The 18,438-nt window shown below is 48.7% G+C and overlaps 1 protein-coding gene across 2 annotated transcripts in view; it reads right to left on the bottom strand.

Moving 5' to 3' along the window:
* LOC106576167 (protein O-mannosyl-transferase TMTC1) overlaps positions 1-18,438 on the bottom strand; it is a 100,352-nt gene that overhangs the window by 5,976 nt on the left and 75,938 nt on the right. For both annotated transcript variants that reach the window (XM_082963875.1, XM_082963874.1), the window contains 8 exons: positions 18,179-18,346; positions 11,438-11,551; positions 7,882-8,025; positions 6,483-6,591; positions 5,841-5,943; positions 5,548-5,683; positions 5,246-5,390; positions 4,963-5,100 (listed from right to left, as the gene is read on the bottom strand). In XM_082963875.1, coding sequence (XP_082820001.1) covers positions 4,963-5,100; positions 5,246-5,390; positions 5,548-5,683; positions 5,841-5,943; positions 6,483-6,591; positions 7,882-8,025; positions 11,438-11,551; positions 18,179-18,346 — 1,057 coding nt within the window. The remainder of the gene's footprint in view (positions 1-4,962; positions 5,101-5,245; positions 5,391-5,547; positions 5,684-5,840; positions 5,944-6,482; positions 6,592-7,881; positions 8,026-11,437; positions 11,552-18,178; positions 18,347-18,438) is intronic.

Raw genomic sequence — 18,438 nt, 5'->3', positions numbered from 1 at the left:
TTCCATGGCTAGGGGTAGACTTCCATGGCTAGGGGTAGACTTCCATGGCTAGGGATAGACTTCCATGGCTAGGGATAGACTTCCATGGCTAGGGGTAGACTTCCTTGGCTAGGGATAGACTTCCATGGCTAGGGGTAGACTTCCTTGGCTAGGGATAGACTTCCATGGCTAGGGGTAGACTTCCATGGCTAGGGGTAGACTTCCATGGCTAGGGATAGACTTCCATGGCTAGGGATAGACTTCCATGGCTAGGGGTAGACTTCCATGGCTAGGGGTAGACTTCCATGTCTAGGGGTAGGCTTCCATGGCTAGGGGTAGACTTCCATGGCTAGGGATAGACTTCCATGGCTAGGGATAGACTTCCATGGCTAGGGATAGACTTCCATGGCTAGGGATAGACTTCCATGGCTAGGGATAGACTTCCATGGCTAGGGATAGACTTCCAAAGCTAGGGCTGACAGTGATGACTTGTGAAGAGCCGAATCAACAACCTCTGCATAATCAAAACGGTTGCCTTGTGAGAAGGTGATAATAGTTGAAGGTGTAAACCCGTGTTCACAGTTAGCCATTGTTATGTCATTTTAACCTAAAAGCCCCAGCAGCCTTGCCCCCAGGTCAGAGCAGGTCCACTGAGGCCATGGTCCAGTGAGTCCCAGGAGCCGGGCTATGGAGCTGGAAACACAAACGTCTGAGGCTTTTGGCAAAACACCGGGCTAAATCCTAAGTGGAAATTCCACTGTAATAGTGAAGGTGTAAACTTGGCATTAGAAAATCTAAACAGTATATTTGACCTCTCAGCTTCTCTATCAAATCAAAAAAATTCAAACAGAAAACCGAAGAAAATTAACAACAATGACAAATGGTTTGATGAAGAATGTAAAAACCCGAGAAAGAATTTGAGAAACCTGTACAACCAAAAACATAGAGACCCAGAAAACCTGAGTCTACGTCTTCACTATGGTGAATCACTAAAACAATACAGAAATACGCTACGGAAAACACTAAACAACCAACACCACGAAGAATTATCTATCCAAAATGGAGACGTATGGGTAAACCACTTCTCCAATCGTTTTTGCTCTATAACAAAGAAAAAACAGCAAAAATAAATCTTAGAATCAACTATTAAAGACTATCAGAACCCACTGGATTATCCAATTACACAATGAACTACAGGACAAAATAAAAACCTTCCAACCCAAAAAGGACTGTGGTTTTGATGGTATCCTCAATGAAATTATAAAATATACAGACAACAAATTCCAATTGGCTATACAAAAACTCAACATCATTCTTAGCTCTGGCATCTTCCCCAATATTTGGAACCAAGGACTGATCACCCCAATCCACAAAAGTGGAGACAAATTTTACCCAAATAACTACTATGGGATATGTATCAACAGCAACCTTGGGAAAATCCTCTGCATTATCAATAACAGCAGACTCGTACATTTTCTCAGTGAAAACAATGTACTGAGCTAATATCAAATTGGCTTTTTACCAAATTATCATACGACAGACCACGTATTCACCCTGCACACCCTAATTGACAAACAAACAAACCAAAACAAAGGCAAAGTCTTTTCATTCTTTGTTGATTCCAAAAAAGCCTTCAACTCAATTTGGCATGAGGGTCTGCTATACAAATTGATGGAAAGTGGTGTTGGGGGAAAAACATACGACATTATAAAATACATGTACACAAACAACAAGTGTGTGGTTAAAATTGGCAAAAAACACATTTCTTCCCACAGGGCCGTGGGGTGAGACAGGGATGCAGCTTAAGCCCCACCCTCTTCAACATATATATCAACAAATTGGCAAGGGCACTAGAACAGTCTGCAGCACCCGGCCTCACCCTACTAGAATCTGAAGTCAAATGTCTACTGTTTGCTGATGACCTGGTGCTTCTGTCACCAACCAAGGAGGACCTACAGCAGCACCTAGATCTTCTGCACAGATTCTGCCAGACCTGGGCCCTGACAGTAAATCTAAGTAAGACCAAAAAGATGGTGTTCCAAAAAAGGTCCAGTCACCAGGACCACAAATACAAATTCCATCCAGACACCTTTGCCCTACAGCACACAAAAAAACTATACATACCTTGGCCTAAACATCAGCGCCACAGGTAACTTCCACAAAGCTGTGAACGATCTGAGACACAAAGCAAGAAGGGCCTTCTATGCCATCAAAAGGAACATCAATTCGACATACCATTTAAGATCTGTCTAAAAATACTTGAATCTGTTATAGAACCCATTGCCCTTTTATGGTTGTGAGGTCTGGGGTCCGCTCACCAACCAAGAATTCACAAAATGGGACAAACACCAAATTGAGACTCTGCAAAAATATCCTCCGTGTACAACGTGAACACCAAATAATGCATGCAGAGCAGAATTAGGCCGATACCCGCTAGTTATCAGAATCCAGAAGAGAGCCGTTAAATTCTACAACCACCTAAAATGAAGCGATTCCCAATCCTTCCATAACAAAGCCATCACCTACAGAGAGATGAACCTGGAGAAGAGTCCCCTAAGCAAGCTGGTCCTGGAGCTCTGTACACAAACAGACCCCACAGAGCCAGAGGGCAGCAACATAATTAGACCCAACCAAATCATGAGAAAACAAACCCGATTTTGATTAACTCCCATATCTACTGGGTGAAATACCACTGTGTGCCATCACAGCAGCAAGATTTGTGACCTGTAGCCACAAGAAAAGGGCAACCAGTGAAGAACAAACACCATTGTAAATACAACCCATATTTATGTTTATTTATTTTCCCTTTTGTACTTTAACCATTTGCACATCGTTACAACAGTGTATATATACATAATATGACATTTGAAATGTCTTTATTCTTTTGGAACTTCTGTGAGTGTAATGTTTACTGTTCATTTTTATTTTTTATTTCACTTTTGTATATTGTCTACTTCACTTGCTTTGGCAATGTTAACATATGTTTCCCATGCCAATAAAGCCCCTTGAATTGAATTGAGAGAGACACAGACTAGTCATTCACTGGCTGACGAGCAGAGAAAAGGTAGTCAGAGAGAGATTCAAAGAGAGAAAAAAGAGTGAGGCTGATTATAGTAGTAGTAGTAGACCGTGTTCAGTGGAGAGAGAGAGGGAGGGAGAGAGAGAGAGAGAGAGAGAGAGAGAGAGAGAGAGAGAGAGAGAGAGCTGAGAGATTTGAAGGGGAAAGAAAAGAACGAGGAAGAGAGGTGGGAATTTAATGGAATTTACTTTTGCCTCTGGGAGAGAAAAGTCTCATCCTTGAGATGACATAAATATCATCAATCGCTTTTATTTTCCCTTCCCTTTGACAGAGATAGATTTTTTAATTTAAAGCATGTATAAAAACCTCATTAAGGGGATATCAAGATAGTGTAGCTAACAGATCTGGAAGTGTTGCAATATCTGGAAGCGTAGCAATATCCCTGGTGAGTTAGTATGTAGACACTGGACAGAAACACACTAAGACAATCCAAAGGGAAGATGGTGTAAAATCCACTCGGTCTTCTGTCTGAGACACAGAGAAAATAAACGTCCTCTAGTCCAGCCTTTCTCAAACCCAGGTTCGTGGACCGCCGCCAGTCCATAGAGGAATGCCTGAAAAAAGCCCTACTGATTGCACTGGATTCATCTCAGTCTACTAAATATGGCCCTTAGTTCATAGAACCATGGTTACGCGATTAACCTCCGATCTCCGATAAATGTGCTTGTGACAGAGCTCTTTCTTTTTTTCTTCCTACAAGTTTGCCTCTAACTTTTGAACGGTTGGAGTTACTAGATATGACTCTCGGGAACATGGACGTGCCTGCTGTTTCCCTCTACGGCGCTCACAAGCTGCGCAGGACACGTTAGAACGCACTGTGACAAAATCCCATTTGAAAGCAATGCAGGTCTTCTTTCCAATACCTTTCTCAAGCATTTCAGTGACTACATACCATAAATCCTTTAGATTGAAATGTGGCCTCCCATATCTTAGAGCGTTATTATGTTTATTGAGATAAATGCAGTAAGGCCAAATTCAAAATTTTCATCAAATATATATTATTTTTTGTTGTTGATGATACTACCAGATGTCCTAAAATAGAGACTCAAATAGCTTGATGAACTATTTTATTACTGTCCTAAACAAATGATATGTGTTAGGCCCAGGAGGCTGGTGGCACCTTATTTGGGAAAGGCTGGAGTGGAATCAGTTGAATGGTGTCAAATACATCAAACGTGTTTGATGCCATTCCATTCGCTCCGTTCCAGCCATTATTATGAGCCGTCCTCTCCTCAGCAGCCTCCACTGGTGTTAGGGTAGTAGATATAATAGACAAAATGCATAGAAAATTTGGTGTTCTGAATAAAAAAGCGATTGTCAATATTTTTATACCCAAGCGTCCCCCAGAGGAAAAAGGCCTTATCTTGCCGTTCCCTGGCACAAAAAAGTTTGCTTCTCTAGTCAGCCCCCCACATAACCTCTGTGTTATTTTTGGAAGAAAATACTATTTTTAGCAGCAAGACTAAATCTCAAATGGCACCCTATTCCGTTTACGTAGTGCACTACACAGGGATTGGAGTGCCATTTGGGACACAGAGATTACATCCATTCTGTTAGAGTGTCTACAGATGAGCCCCCAGAGACGGAGGGATGGAATGAGGGATGGAATCAGGGATGGCGGAGGAGGAGGAGGAGAATGTAATCAGGATGGAGAGATGAGGTGAATGAAGTAAAGGATAGACGATCAGTGTGAACAGATGGGGATGTGATCCTGTGAGACTCGGAGGAGACAGAATCGAGATGTGATGGGTTTCCATGGTAACCACTGTTTCCGCGGCGATCACTGTCGCTGACCCTGAGGTGATATGGATTGTTCTGTTTTTCTTGACGGTTTCTTCTTATTCTTTCTCAGTCCTGTCCTTTTTCTTTCAAAGGCAGACACCACAGACCCAACCCACACACACCTCTGTGTAGTTGCCTCGTTTGCTGTAGATGGCAGACAGTAGGCGGTAACACTCGATGCAGCTCCCCTGCTTCGATATGATGCCCAGAGTCATCTTCTCTGCCTCTTTAGAGCGGCCTGCCATGGCTAACACTTGTGCCTGTATAGAGGGAGAGGGAGAGGAAGAGGGAGAGGGAGAGGGGGCAATTCAGGGCCAGACATCTGTTGGTGCTGTCCTGGTATGACTGCAGCATGTGGCGCATACATGCCTGGATGTGTGTGTGCCTGTGTGTGTTGTGGCTCACCAGAGCCAGCCAGATATCGGTGCTGTCTGGCTGAAGCGTAGCCGCTTCGCGGTACACCTGCAGAGCCTCCTCATAGCGTCCTGTGTTGTAGTACAGCGCCCCTAGTGGCGTCAGGATGTCCACCTTCCTCGTCACCTGCAGGGCCCTGGGGTCAAAGGTCAACAAGAGGTCATGCAAGGTCACACAGGACAGCTCCACCCATGACTCTCTTCTCTGGACAATGGGCACATCGCTAGTGTTGCTCTCGTTTGACTTGTAAATCTCTCCCATATTCTCAAATTGGTTTTCACCTCTTAACTCACTTTTTGTACCAAGACTCCGCCTCCTTGTTCTCATTGGAGGAGCGAAGGAGGCGGCCCAAGTTTACCATGGCGACGTAGTGCGCCGGCTTGAGACGCACGGCATGCTGGTAGTGGGCTGCCGCCAGCGCGCCTTCTCCTAATGAGAGACGAGTGAGAGAAAGAGAAACAGAGAGAGAGAGAGAGAGAGAGAAACATAGAGAGAGAGAGCGAAAGAGAGAGAGGTGTGAGTAAGCTAAAACTTTATTTGCAAACAGATCAACACTCTCCTCTCCTACCAACCCGACTGAACTCACCGATATCGACCAGAAACACTCCGTAGTTATTATGCAGGTCCGAGCTGTCCGGGCAGCTCTCTATGCCTTGCAGATAAACTTCATTGGCCTCCGCAAACCGCTTCTATAATCAAAAGAATACGATATCAATAAAATAGGTATATTGAATTATTAAGTATGAGCTGATAGGTGTGAAATTGTGGCTACGCTGAGATAAGGTTAGATAGAGCCTGTGGTAACAGAAGGTTAAGGAGTCAGTGAGTGTGTTTAATTGAACAAGCCAAAGTAATGACGCACTGACTGGAGTTCCCGGCAGCAAGAATAACGATCTACAGCGAATTTTAATTGAATTCTGAATCCATGGAAAAGGGGGAAGGGTAGATATAGCAGAACTCACATTGCCTAACATGCCCTTACAAAAGTGTGTGTGTGTGAGTGCATACTAAGTAATGTATGTGTGTGAGAGAATGTGTGTATTTTTGTGTGTGTATGCAACCCGTGTATAGATTGAGACATCACTGGAATGGCGTGTGTATTACCTGCAAAGCGTGTGTGTGTGTGTGTGTGTGTGTGTGTGTGTGTGTGTGTGTGTGTGTGTGTGTGTGTGTGTGTGTGTGTGTGTGTGTGTGTGTGTATGTGTGCGTGCATGTACGTGTGTATTACCTGCTCTGCATAAAGTGATGCTAGACTGGAATAGGCGTCAGCGAAGTGTGGACCGAATCGAATGGAATCTCTCAACAGAGCCTCTGCCTCTTCCTTCTTCCCTTGGGACCTGAAATAACATCATCATCGTCAACATCATCATATGCCTATGTTGTGTCCGTTTTCTGTTGACACACAAACACACACACCCGCTGTGTACAGTAGATGACCTGGAAATGGTGCCAGGTCCAGCAGGAGTAATGGGTATCTATGTTGGGTCTGTCTCTAGGCCTGAGGCTGTATGTTCACAGGTCATAACTGAAAATATAGACCTGATGGATCTGTAGTGCAATAATAAAGTTAATTTGTGTTTCTACATTAGAGCTAGCCAGAATGGTTCTGTGTGTGTGTGTGTGTGTGTGTGTGTGTGGTGTGTGTGTGTGTGTGTACTATAAACACTTTACACTCCCATCAATGTTGATGTTGATGGATCTGTAGCTCAATAATGGAGTTAATTTGTGTTGCCATTATTGCCGTGTTTCTCCATTAGCGCTAGCCAGGAAAGCAGGAATGCTGCTGTGTGTGTACTACAAACACCTTACACTCCCATCAATGAGAAGAGAGTAGGTGGGGGCTATAATGCAGACAGTAAACAAACAGTGACAGAAATGTCCCACTGTCCTGGCTAATGCCAAGTCTGCTGCGCTGGTGTGTCTGTCCTGGTGTGTCTGTGTGTGTGTGTGTGTGTGTGTGTGTGTGTGTGTGTGTGTGTGTGTGTGTGTGTGTGTGTGTGTGTGTGTGTGTGTGTGTGTGTGTGTGTGTGTGTATGAAAGTGTTTTGTTCTTCTAACGAGCCCCCCTCTCAGCCCCTCCTCTTTGTGTCAACCCAGTGATTTCACGAGTGCCCTGTTTATCTCTGTGTTAAACAAATGTTTTTCCAATCAGCCATCTGCCAGAGTGACAGGGATGAGTAGAGCAGAGCAGTGTTGATGATGTGACACACACACACACACACACACACACACACACACACACACCACACACACACACACACACACACACACACACACACACACACACACACACACACACACAGCCCTATTGAGCAACAAGCAGAACAGCTCACCACTGCGTGTCTAAACTATTTCCCCTCAGCGCTATGACTTTGTGAGAAAGAACAGACAGAGCATTCTGCTAATGTAAGCCATTTATCCTCAGGTAGCGCACTGAGTGTCACTCGTTATGTGAGCTGCAGGGAAAGTGTGTGTGTTTGTGCATGTGTGTGTGTACGAATGAATGGGGTGTGAGCCTTGTGCCGAGACCTCTGAGTGCATGCACAATGTGTGTGTGTGTGCGCGCGCATGTCGTGTGTCCATGCATGTGTGTGCATATGCATGCAGGTGTGTGTGTGTACATCCTACTTGAGCAGGTTTCCCAGGTTGAACAGGGCTCTGTTGTGCTGGGGGTTGGTGTCCAGGGCGGTCCTGTAGTAGTGCTCGGCATCCTCTGGGTGGCGTGTCAGAGTACCCAGGTTGTTCATGGCACTGGCATGGCGAGGGTACAACCTGGGGAGGTTAGAGGAGGGGGAAGGGAGGAGGAAAGGAGAAGAGCAGGAAAGTAGTTCAGGGAGAGGAGGAGGGGAAATAAACAGGTGAGTATCTTCAAGTTCCAATCTGGAAGGAAACATTCTTACATTCTTACGGCTAATGGTTGAACGGGCCTGATTCGTCTGGTCCTTGAAATCAGTGACGACGATAGGTAGCAATTTAGCACTTTGGGGGTTATGTGACCCTTCTCATGTATCCTTACATGACCCCATAGCGCTACAACAAGACGACATGACCCCCATGATACCGTCATTAGGATGAGTGGTTGATATCCTGATAACAGTTATCGTACACAAAATGGCTTCTGTAAATCAATCTTTCTAGAGCGTCTGAATAAGGCATGAAACGCCCTTATAGAGCACTGTGTGCTTTAAGAAAGGATCGGGTCAAAAGGTGGCATGTAATTGCAACCCATTTGTATTATTAGTGGCATAACTATGAGACACACCCATCACAACCCCGGGGGCAAGAGGTGAAACAACGCCACGGCAACCGTGTCCATTTCCATGGCAACTCAGTCTCCTTTCCATTGGCTAATGAGTCACAGTTTACATGAACATTTCCGTCATTTAGCAGACGCTCTTATCCAGAGCGACTTACGTCGCCTTTCAGTGTGACACTGCCTAGAAAGGAAATAGTGTGGACTTAGTGGCACGCACACTGCCGTAAGCACACCATTGATCCCCACACACACACCATCATCTAATGTCTTAGCAAGGGACCAGAACACGAAACCTGAAAAACAAACGAATAAAACAACCTCTAAAGAATGCAAGAAAACCCCCAACCCCAGGGTGTAACAACATCGCCTCTCTCTCATCACCTTTCAGCCCAAATGAAAAACAAGAAAAATGGACCTATGAAATTAATTTAGAGTGGAAGTAAAGTGCCTGGGGGTTAAACTTTGCCAGTGTCTGAAAGAAAAGCACCCTATTCCAGAAGTACTTGAAGAAATGAGGGGATGGTAATGTCTTTGGCCAACGACTGTATAATGTAACATATAATGCCTCGCCCAGCAGACTGTAGACCAATCGCGTTCACGTTGTCATGCTGCGTCACGCGGTTGCTGAGTTAAGCGTCGCACAATCCCTTCTACCTACATAATGTCACGATTTCAAAGCTATATGGTATTAAAGAGAACAAGTTCATTATTTCACATCTTGGTAATATTTGTAATGTTGTGTTTCTCGTTCACGTAATTCATGCACATTTTTGAGCTCGGGCCAAATTGACTCCCACTTGACTCCCACTTGTCCAGAATGACCCAGAATGCCCAGTGCGGCCCATTGACAACATACAAGCAACGTATACAATGACCGTTAATAAGAATCGAATGGCGTTTACCATCTCCTCATTTCTTAAAGTATTTCTGACTATTCCCTATACAGTACACTACCTTTGACAGAACGCGATGGGAACTGGTCGAAGGTAGTGGACTATATAGATAAAAGGGTACCATTTCAGAGCAGCCTCTGTGTAAAGAGTCATGCGGTTTGGAGCGGGATAAAAGCAGCAAAGGGTTCTGGACAGGATTATAACAGCACACCTGCAAGATCCTGTTGCTATATGTAGATACAGGCAGGAGAAGGCATTAGAGGGGAACAGAAAAAAAGAGAGAGAGGGAGAAAGAGAGTGAGGGGGGAGCACATTTCTGCTAGTCTGTCTTTCACTACATGGAGGGATGAAACAGAGATAGGAAAAGGGGAAGGGGGAGGAAAGTGGATGAAATTATGGGGTATTCAGAGGATGGAGATGGACAGATAGGGGGATGAGGAATATAGAAGCGGGGGAATGGAACTGATGGTGGTCTGAGATACGCATCCCTATACACACACACACACACTCTAGCTAAGCCGGCTCATGAAGCATCCTTCAGTGAGCGTCTACATCTCTGCTAGGGGGAATGGAAAGGTAAAAAGAACAAACTGCAGAAAGAGAAAAGAATGATCCCACTGGACCTAAACCCTTCTGTCCAAATAAGTCAAACTGGCTCTAGCCAGCCCCTGGTACACTGGGAGAGAGGAGAGAGGAGGAGGGGAGAGAGGAGGGGGCGGAGGAGGGGAGAGAGAGGCGAGAGGAGGAGGGGAGAGAGGAGGGGGGGGGGGAGGAGGGGAGAGAGAGGCGAGAGGAGGAGGGGAGAGAGGAGAGAGGAATAAGGAGGAAGGAAGAGAGACTCAGATACAGTAGTAGAAGACACACAGCATGATTTCCTTGCTCCTGTCAGTCAAATACTGATGACTGAGACAAACAACTCTCACACACACACACACACAACCACACATAAACTAAATGACAGAGCATTGTAAGGATCATCAGTTATGACTCCAGAAGAAGGGAGGAGGGTAGGGGGAGGGAAGAGAGGGGGACGAGAAAAAGGGGAAGCTGGACTTCGGGATAAATATATAGCCTTCTGGGTCTGTAGGAGCCAGGGCCAGTGACAGGCAGAACAAATGGATCCCCTCTTTCATTAGGTACAGTGCTGCGTATGTGTATCTCACTGAGATGAATGGGGTGCAAGCATCGAGCTGAGACAAGGCCATTACATGCTTGAGAATATGCAATCTAGTGTGTGTGTGTGTGTGTGTGTGTGTGTGTGTGTGTGTGTGTGTGTGTGTGTGTGTGTGTGTGTGTGGTGTGTGTGTGTGTGTGTGTGTGTGTGTGTGTGTGTGTGTGTGTGTAAGCAAGAGAGTATGTGTGTGTGTGTTTGTCTGTGTGTGTGTGTGTGCCTTTATGCATTTAGGTGCAGAAAACAGAGTTCCTCCTGATTTAATAAAATAGTGTTTTGTTATTAATTGAGTGGGCGGACCATCAACCTAAGACAATCAATAACGTGTCTCCTACTTAAATGAATTCATTCTAGTTACTTAAGGCCTGGAGGTACAGTCTAGACATTATAGGGACGACATGCCATATGAAGAAAGATGTCCTCTCTTTTGTCCTGGTGCATGGGCGAAGGGCTGAACTGTTCTCCACTGAGACGTACCTGACCGTTTCATGACCGCTTGCTGATTGAGGTTTGGAGCCAAACTTTCTTACCGTTTCTCAGTGGGTTTTCTTACCTCAACTGTAATTTTGACTGTAACTTGAAAACTTTATTTTTGGAGTGACTGAGGTCACCTGAGGTTCAAAACATGTGGTTTTGGCAGAATGACCGAATCCCTGAACGTTGAAAGCTGATGGTGTTATTGTGGTTGAGGAATGACTGTGGTTTGGCGGGACTGTGTCCCATTGACATGATGATCAGGATGAAACACCTAAACCCCCTCATATTACTGTAGTTTTACTTTATTGGACACTGAGACTGACTTTAGAGCAGATTTGTAGTGGTGGAAACAGCAAAAGCTCTGTCATTATGGACACTATAACTGACCTGAGAGCAGTTTTGTAGTGGTGGATGGCCTCCTGGTGGCGCCCTCTGTCTTTCAGGAAGTTGGCATAGTTGTAGTGAACCTTGGCGTTGTGAGGCAGCGTCTGGATGCCAGACCTGTAGAGAGAGAGAGAGAGGATGAGGAATAAGGAGGAGAGGCAGTGAAACAGATGTGTGCTTGCACTAGCTAGCAAGTGATTTTTGGGCACTGATAAACAGAGTGTAGCTTGTGCTTATTTACGATAGTTTGACGTTGTAGACATGATATTGTTCTCAGAAATCAGTCCTGAGTGCGCAGCCAGACTTTCCTGACTCGATAGACTATATGCAGTGCACTGACTAGTTTTTCATGCACACTTTTTTACTTGAGAAATAATTAACCAAAAACCTGAGCTACGTGTAAAATTATGCGACAAAGACATCTTCGGCAACAACGTCTAAATTAATTACAGATTTCTTAATTGATCTTAGATTAGTTCTGACTATTTTAAGGAAGTGGCTATGTTGCTGCTACGGTGACTCAGGAGGGACAAACAACAGTACCTGCCAGGATATGCGAACATAGCACACCCACATCAAACCACACCCCCAAGACAACTCTCGTTTGGCTTCAGTCATGGACGCTAGCGTTTCTTAATGAGAAATCCTCAAGGCCAAATCAGGAAGTTCAGTCGCCCTTTACTGCATGCGTTTGTCTCAAGTTCTATAGGTTATTGATGGTCTTTACATTGTCATCAACTGCAATTCGACTGGGGGAACTGAATTTGCTTGTCCTGGTCCATTGTGGATTGATACTACGTTTGAATAAAAAGCCTAGGCTACAGTAACAAATGATAGCAACAGAAGAAAAAAAAAATCCAATATGTTTGTAGTGTTGAAAGTCAACATTGTTGTAATTGGCTTCAACGAGCCTGCATGTCTTTCCTCATCGCACTTCTCCTAAAATAAAAAATACTAGGCTCTTGTAAAATTGTATATGTGTGGGGCACGTTCTCAAGAAGCAAAATATAGCCTAGGCCTACCGTTGATACTGCATTATAGGGCCGAATCATTTAAATATGTTTTGGAGAAGCGCGTCTCTGGTAAACGGATAAGAGGCGTTGTTTGGAGATGGGGATGGATACCTGAACAAGTGAAATGAAGTACGCAGGTAAGCATCTGTGTGCATGTTTTAGGATGTGAAGTATAATAGACCATTTAAAACCTTTTATGGATAGGCTACTTTGCAAGGCAAGGATGAAAAAAAGACAATGCATTGCAATTGAACCAGCCTTCGTTCGTAGCCTAGGCCTAAGGTAAGGGTAGCCTACGGAGGGCTTGGTCTTTAATCATATGAACCGAACAAAAAGCTATCTGTTTTTTAAAACAACAATATTTCTACATAGGATGGGGTCAGAAGCATGATATCATAAAATCGCTTCTCTCGTTCCATGGCACTGTTTGCACACATAGGCCTAAATGTCTTTACGCATAACATTTGCTCGTCTATACAAAATACTAACATCGTATCATTGCCTATTTGCAGATTCACCCCAAAAATCTGCTGTTGATATGGCATTATAGGAGGACTGAATAGTTTGAAGGAGCGTTTCTTTGGTAATCGGACGAGGGTCGCTCTTTGAAAATGGAGATGAAAAGCCTACTCGAACAAGTGAAATGAATTATGCAGATATGTGAATTATGAATAATAAAAAGCATGAGGGCTAAAACCTCTCAAATATTTCAAAGCACTCTCAGTAGACCATTTAAAAGCCCTTTAATCATAGGCTATTTGGCAAATGGTCAGGATAAAAAGACACACCTATGAGATGCTGCTAAACCAGCCTTGATTAAGTGGAGGGTAGGCTATGCTTGGTTTTGGACGGAAACCAATAGTTTCTAACTACGAGATTCACCGGCGCAAAAGGCACTATGTCATGGCTGGATAGGCTGCGCTTCCGCTCTGAAATTCCATGCCATTACCAATTAAGACCTGCTTTTGGTGGGTCTTAAAACGTCCCTTTAGCACTGCATGAAATTGTCACTATTGCGCTTGTTTTTAAGGACACACCTCAAATATTGCCACCCCTCCCATGGCAGCGCAAGCTAGCTGATGTTAGACAAGTAAATTGCGGTAAATTGCGGAGGTAGGGAGTGAGGGATGGGGGTAGAGAGGGGTGGAGGTAGGGAGTGAGGGATGGGGTAGAGAGGGGTGGAGGAATGGAGGGATGAGGTAGGGAGTGAGGGATGGGGTAGGGAGGGATAGAGGTAGGGAGGGATGAGGTAGGGAGTGAGGGATGGGGTAGAGAGGGATGGGGGTAGGGAGGGATGAGGTATAGAGTGAGGGATGAGGTAGGGAGTGAGGGATGGGGTAGGGAGGGATGGAGTTAGGGAGTGAGGGATGGGGTAGGGAGGGATGGAGGTAGGGAGTGAGGGATGAGGTAGGGAGTGAGGGATGGGGTAGAGAGGGATGGAGGTAGGGAGGGATGGGGGTAGAGAGGGGTGGAGGTAGGGAGGGATTAAGGTAGGGAGTGAGGGATGGGGTAGAGAGGGATTGAGGTAGGGATGGAGGTAGGGAGTGAGGGATGGGGTAGAGAGGGATGGAGGTAGGGAGTGAGGGATGGGGTAGAGAGGGATGGGGCTAGGGAGGGATGGGGTAGGGAGAGATGAGTTGGGGATTGAGGGATGGGGTAGGGAGGGATGGGGTAGAGAGGGATAGAGGTAGGGAGTAAGGGATGGGGTAGAGCGGGATGGAGGTAGGGAGAGATGAGGTAGGGAGTGAGGGATGGGGTAGAGAGGGATGGAGGTAGGGAAGGATGGAGGTAGGGAGTGAGGGATGGGGGTAGAGAGGGATGGAGGTAGGGAGTGAGGGATGGAGGTAGGGAGTGAGGGATGGGGTAGAGAGGGATGGAGGTAGGGAGTGAGGGATGGGGTAGGGGGGATGGGGTAGGGAGGGATGGATGGATGGAGGTAGGGAGAGATGAGGTAGGGAGTGAGGGATGGGGTAGAGAGGATGGAGGGATGGGGTAGGGAGTGAGGGATGGGGTAGGGAGGGATGGAGGTAGGGAGAGATGGAGGTAGGGAGTGAGGGATGGGGTAGAGAGGGATGGAGGTAGGGAGTGAGGGATGGGGGGGTTAGGGAGGGATGGGGTAGAGAGGGATGGAGGTAGGGAGGGATGGATGGAGGTAGGGGGGATGGATGGAGGGAGGGATAGAGGTAGGGAGGGAGGGGTGAGGTAGGAAGGGATGGATGAGGTAGGGAGGGATGGATGGAGGTAGGGAAGGATGGAGGGAGGGATGGGGTATAGAGGGATGGAGGTAGGGAGGGATGGATGGAGGTAGGGAGGGATGGAGGTAGGGAGGGATGGATGGAGGTAGGGGGGATGGAGGTAGGGAGGGATGGATGGAGGTAGGGGAGATGGATGGAGGGAGGGAGGGAGGTAGTGGGGATAGATGGAGGGAGGGATGGAGGTAGGGGGGATGGATGGAGGTAGGGGGATGGATGGAGGTAGGGAGGGATGGAGGTAGTGGGGATAGATGGAGGGAGGGATGGAGGTAGGGGGGATGGATGGAGGTAGGGGGATGGATGGAGGGAGGGAGGGAGGGAGGGAGGTAGGGGGGATGATGGAGGTAGGGGGGATGGATGGAGGGAGGGATGGAGGTAGGGGGGATGGAGGTAGGGAGGGATGGATGGAGGTAGGGGAGATGGATGGAGGGAGGGAGGGATGAAGGTAGGGGGAATGGATGGAGGTAGGGGGATGGATGGAGGTAGGGAGGGATGGAGGTAGGGGGGATAGATGAGGGAGGGATGGAGGTAGGGGGGATGGATGGAGGTAGGGGGATGGATAGAGGTAGGGAGGGATGGAGGTAGGGGGGATAGATGAGGGAGGGATGGAGGTAGGGGGGATGGATGGAGGTAGGGGGATGGATGGAGGGAGGGAGGGAGGGATGGAGGTAGGGGGGATGGATGGAGGTAGGGGGATGGATGGAGGGAGGGATGGAGGTAGGGGGGATGGATGGAGGTAGGGGGATGGATGGAGGGAAGGAGGGATGGAGGTAGGGGGGATTATGGATGGAGGGAGGGAGGGATGGAGGTAGGGGGGATGGATGGAGGTAAGGGGATGGATGGATGGAGGGAGGGATGGATTTCAGTAGGGGGGATGGATAGAGGTAGGGGGGATGGAGGTAGGGGGGGATGGAGGTAGGGAGGGAGGGATGGATGGAGGTAGGGGGGATGGATGGGGGGATGGATGGAGGTAGGGGGGATGGATGGAGGGAGGGATGGATAGAGGGAGGGATGGAGGTAGGGGGATGGAGGTAGAGAGGATGGATGGAGGGAGGGAGGGGAGGGATGGAGGTAGGGGGATGGATGGATGTAGGGGGATGGATGGAGGGAGGGAGGGAGGGAGGTAGGGAGGGATGGAAGTAGGGATGGATGGAGGTAGGGGGGATGGAGGGAGGAGGGAGGGAGGGAGGGATGGAGGTAGGGGGGATGATGTAGGGATGGAGGTAGGGAGGGAGGGAGGGAGGTAAGGGGGGTGGATGGAGGTAGGGGGGATGGATGGAGGTAGGGGGGATGGATGGAGGTAGGGGGGATGGAGGTAGGGGGGATGGATGGAGGTAGGGGGGATGGATGGAGGTAGGGAGGATGGATGGAGGTAGGGGGGATGGAGGTAGGGAGGGATGGATGGAGGTAGGGGGGATGGATGGAGGTAGGGAGGATGGATGGAGGTAGGGGGGATGGAGGTAGGGAGGGATGGATGGAGGTAGGGGGATGGATGGAGGTAGGGGGATGGATGGAGGTAGGGGGGATGGAGGTAGGGAGGGATGGATGGAGGTAGGGGGGATGGATGGAGGTAGGGGGGATGGATGGAGGTAGGGGGGATGGATGGAGGTGGGGGGATGGAGGTAGGGAGGGATGGATGGAGGTAGGGGGGATGGATGGAGGTAGGGGGGATGGAGGTAGGGGGGATGGAGGTAGGGGGATGGAGGTAGGGAGGGATGGATGGATGGATGGATGGGGGGATGAAATGAGGTGTCTTAGCAGCCTGTCCTTATCTGTTACCGAGGCAGACAGAAAGAGGAATGGACAGATAAACTGATCGATAAACTGCATGCGGCCGAGTCTGGGAGAGAGATAACGTCTGCTGAGGAGATATACCGTAGATGGGGTAGATGGGGGGTGTACTTGCGTGCACCTGTGTGTGTGTGTGTGTGTGTGTGTGTGTGTGTGTGTGTGTGTGTGTGTGTGTGTGTGTGTGTGTGTGTGTGTGTGTGTGTGTGTGTGTGTGTGTGTGTGCGCGCGTGTGAGATTAGCATGTAATCTGACTTTGCCATGTTCTAATAAACAGCTTTATATTCACACCCATTAATCTGGCTTGTAAAACAACATGGAATTGAAGAGAGTGTGGAAGGAAGGAGAAAGGAAGGGTAAATAGTAGGAGAGAGGAAGAGAAAATGTGTGTGGAAAGAGCGAGCCTCTCTAATGTGCTACTGGTGATGAATAACTCAAGCCCTTACATTAACCAGGGTCTGACATGCACACACATACACACCCCATCCCACCCACCACCCACCACCCACCCCCATCCCACTGACCTGAAGAGGACCTCCCGGGACATACACACCCCATCCCACCCACCACCCACCCCCATCCCACCATCCCACTGACCTGAAGAGGACCTCCCGGGACATACACACCCCATCCCACCCACCACCCACCCCCATCCCACCATCCCACTGACCTGAAGAGGACCTCCCGGGACATACACACCCCATCCCACCCACCACCCACCCCCATCCCACCATCCCACTGACCTGAAGAGGACCTCCCGGGACATACACACCCCATCCCACCCACCACCCACCCCCATCCCACCATCCCACTGACCTGAAGAGGACCTCCCGGGACATACACACCCCATCCCACCCACCACCCACCCCCATCCCACCATCCCACTGACCTGAAGAGGACCTCCCGGGACATACACACCCCATCCCACCCACCACCCACCCCCATCCCACCATCCCACTGACCTGAAGAGGACCTCCCGGGACATACACACCCCATCCCACCCACCACCCACCCCCATCCCACCATCCCACTGACCTGAAGAGGACCTCCCGGGACATACACACCCCATCCCACCCACCACCCACCACCCACCCCCATCCCACTGACCTGAAGAGGACCTCCCGGGACATACACACCCCATCCCACCCACCACCCACCCCCATCCCACCATCCCACTGACCTGAAGAGGACCTCCCGGGACATACACACCCCATCCCACCCACCACCCACCCCCATCCCACCATCCCACTGACCTGAAGAGGACCTCCCGGGACATACACACCCCATCCCACCCACCACCCACCCCCATCCCACCATCCCACTGACCTGAAGAGGACCTCCCGGGACATACACACCCCATCCCACCCACCACCCACCCCCATCCCACCATCCCACTGACCTGAAGAGGACCTCCCGGGACATACACACCCCATCCCACCCACCACCCACCCCCATCCCACCATCCCACTGACCTGAAGAGGACCTCCCGGGACATACACACCCCATCCCACCCACCACCCACCCCCATCCCACCATCCCACTGACCTGAAGAGGACCTCCCGGGACATACACACCCCATCCCACCCACCACCCACCCCCATCCCACCATCCCACTGACCTGAAGAGGACCTCCCGGGACATACACACCCCATCCCACCCACCACCCACCCCCATCCCACCATCCCACTGACCTGAAGAGGACCTCCCGGGACAGCCAGATGTCGTTCTGCTGAACGGTCTTCCAGGAGAAGAGCAGGAGGAGCAGCAGCGTGGAGACCGTCAGGGCCGTGGTGCCCCAGCGTCCCACCACAGAACACAACCTCCCCAGGCCATGGGCCACCAGGATACAGTAACCCATACTGGGGGAGGAGGGAGGGGGTACAGGGGAGAGAGAGGGAGAGGGGAGAAAGATGGGGATAAAAGGTCAGAGAGAAGAAGGGGGGTGAAGATG

The sequence above is a fragment of the Salmo salar genome, chromosome 17, assembly GCF_965601325.2.
Source record: "Salmo salar chromosome 17, fSalSal1, whole genome shotgun sequence".
NCBI lineage: Eukaryota > Metazoa > Chordata > Actinopteri > Salmoniformes > Salmonidae > Salmo > Salmo salar.
This window is presented reverse-complemented; position numbering and strand designations above follow the sequence as displayed.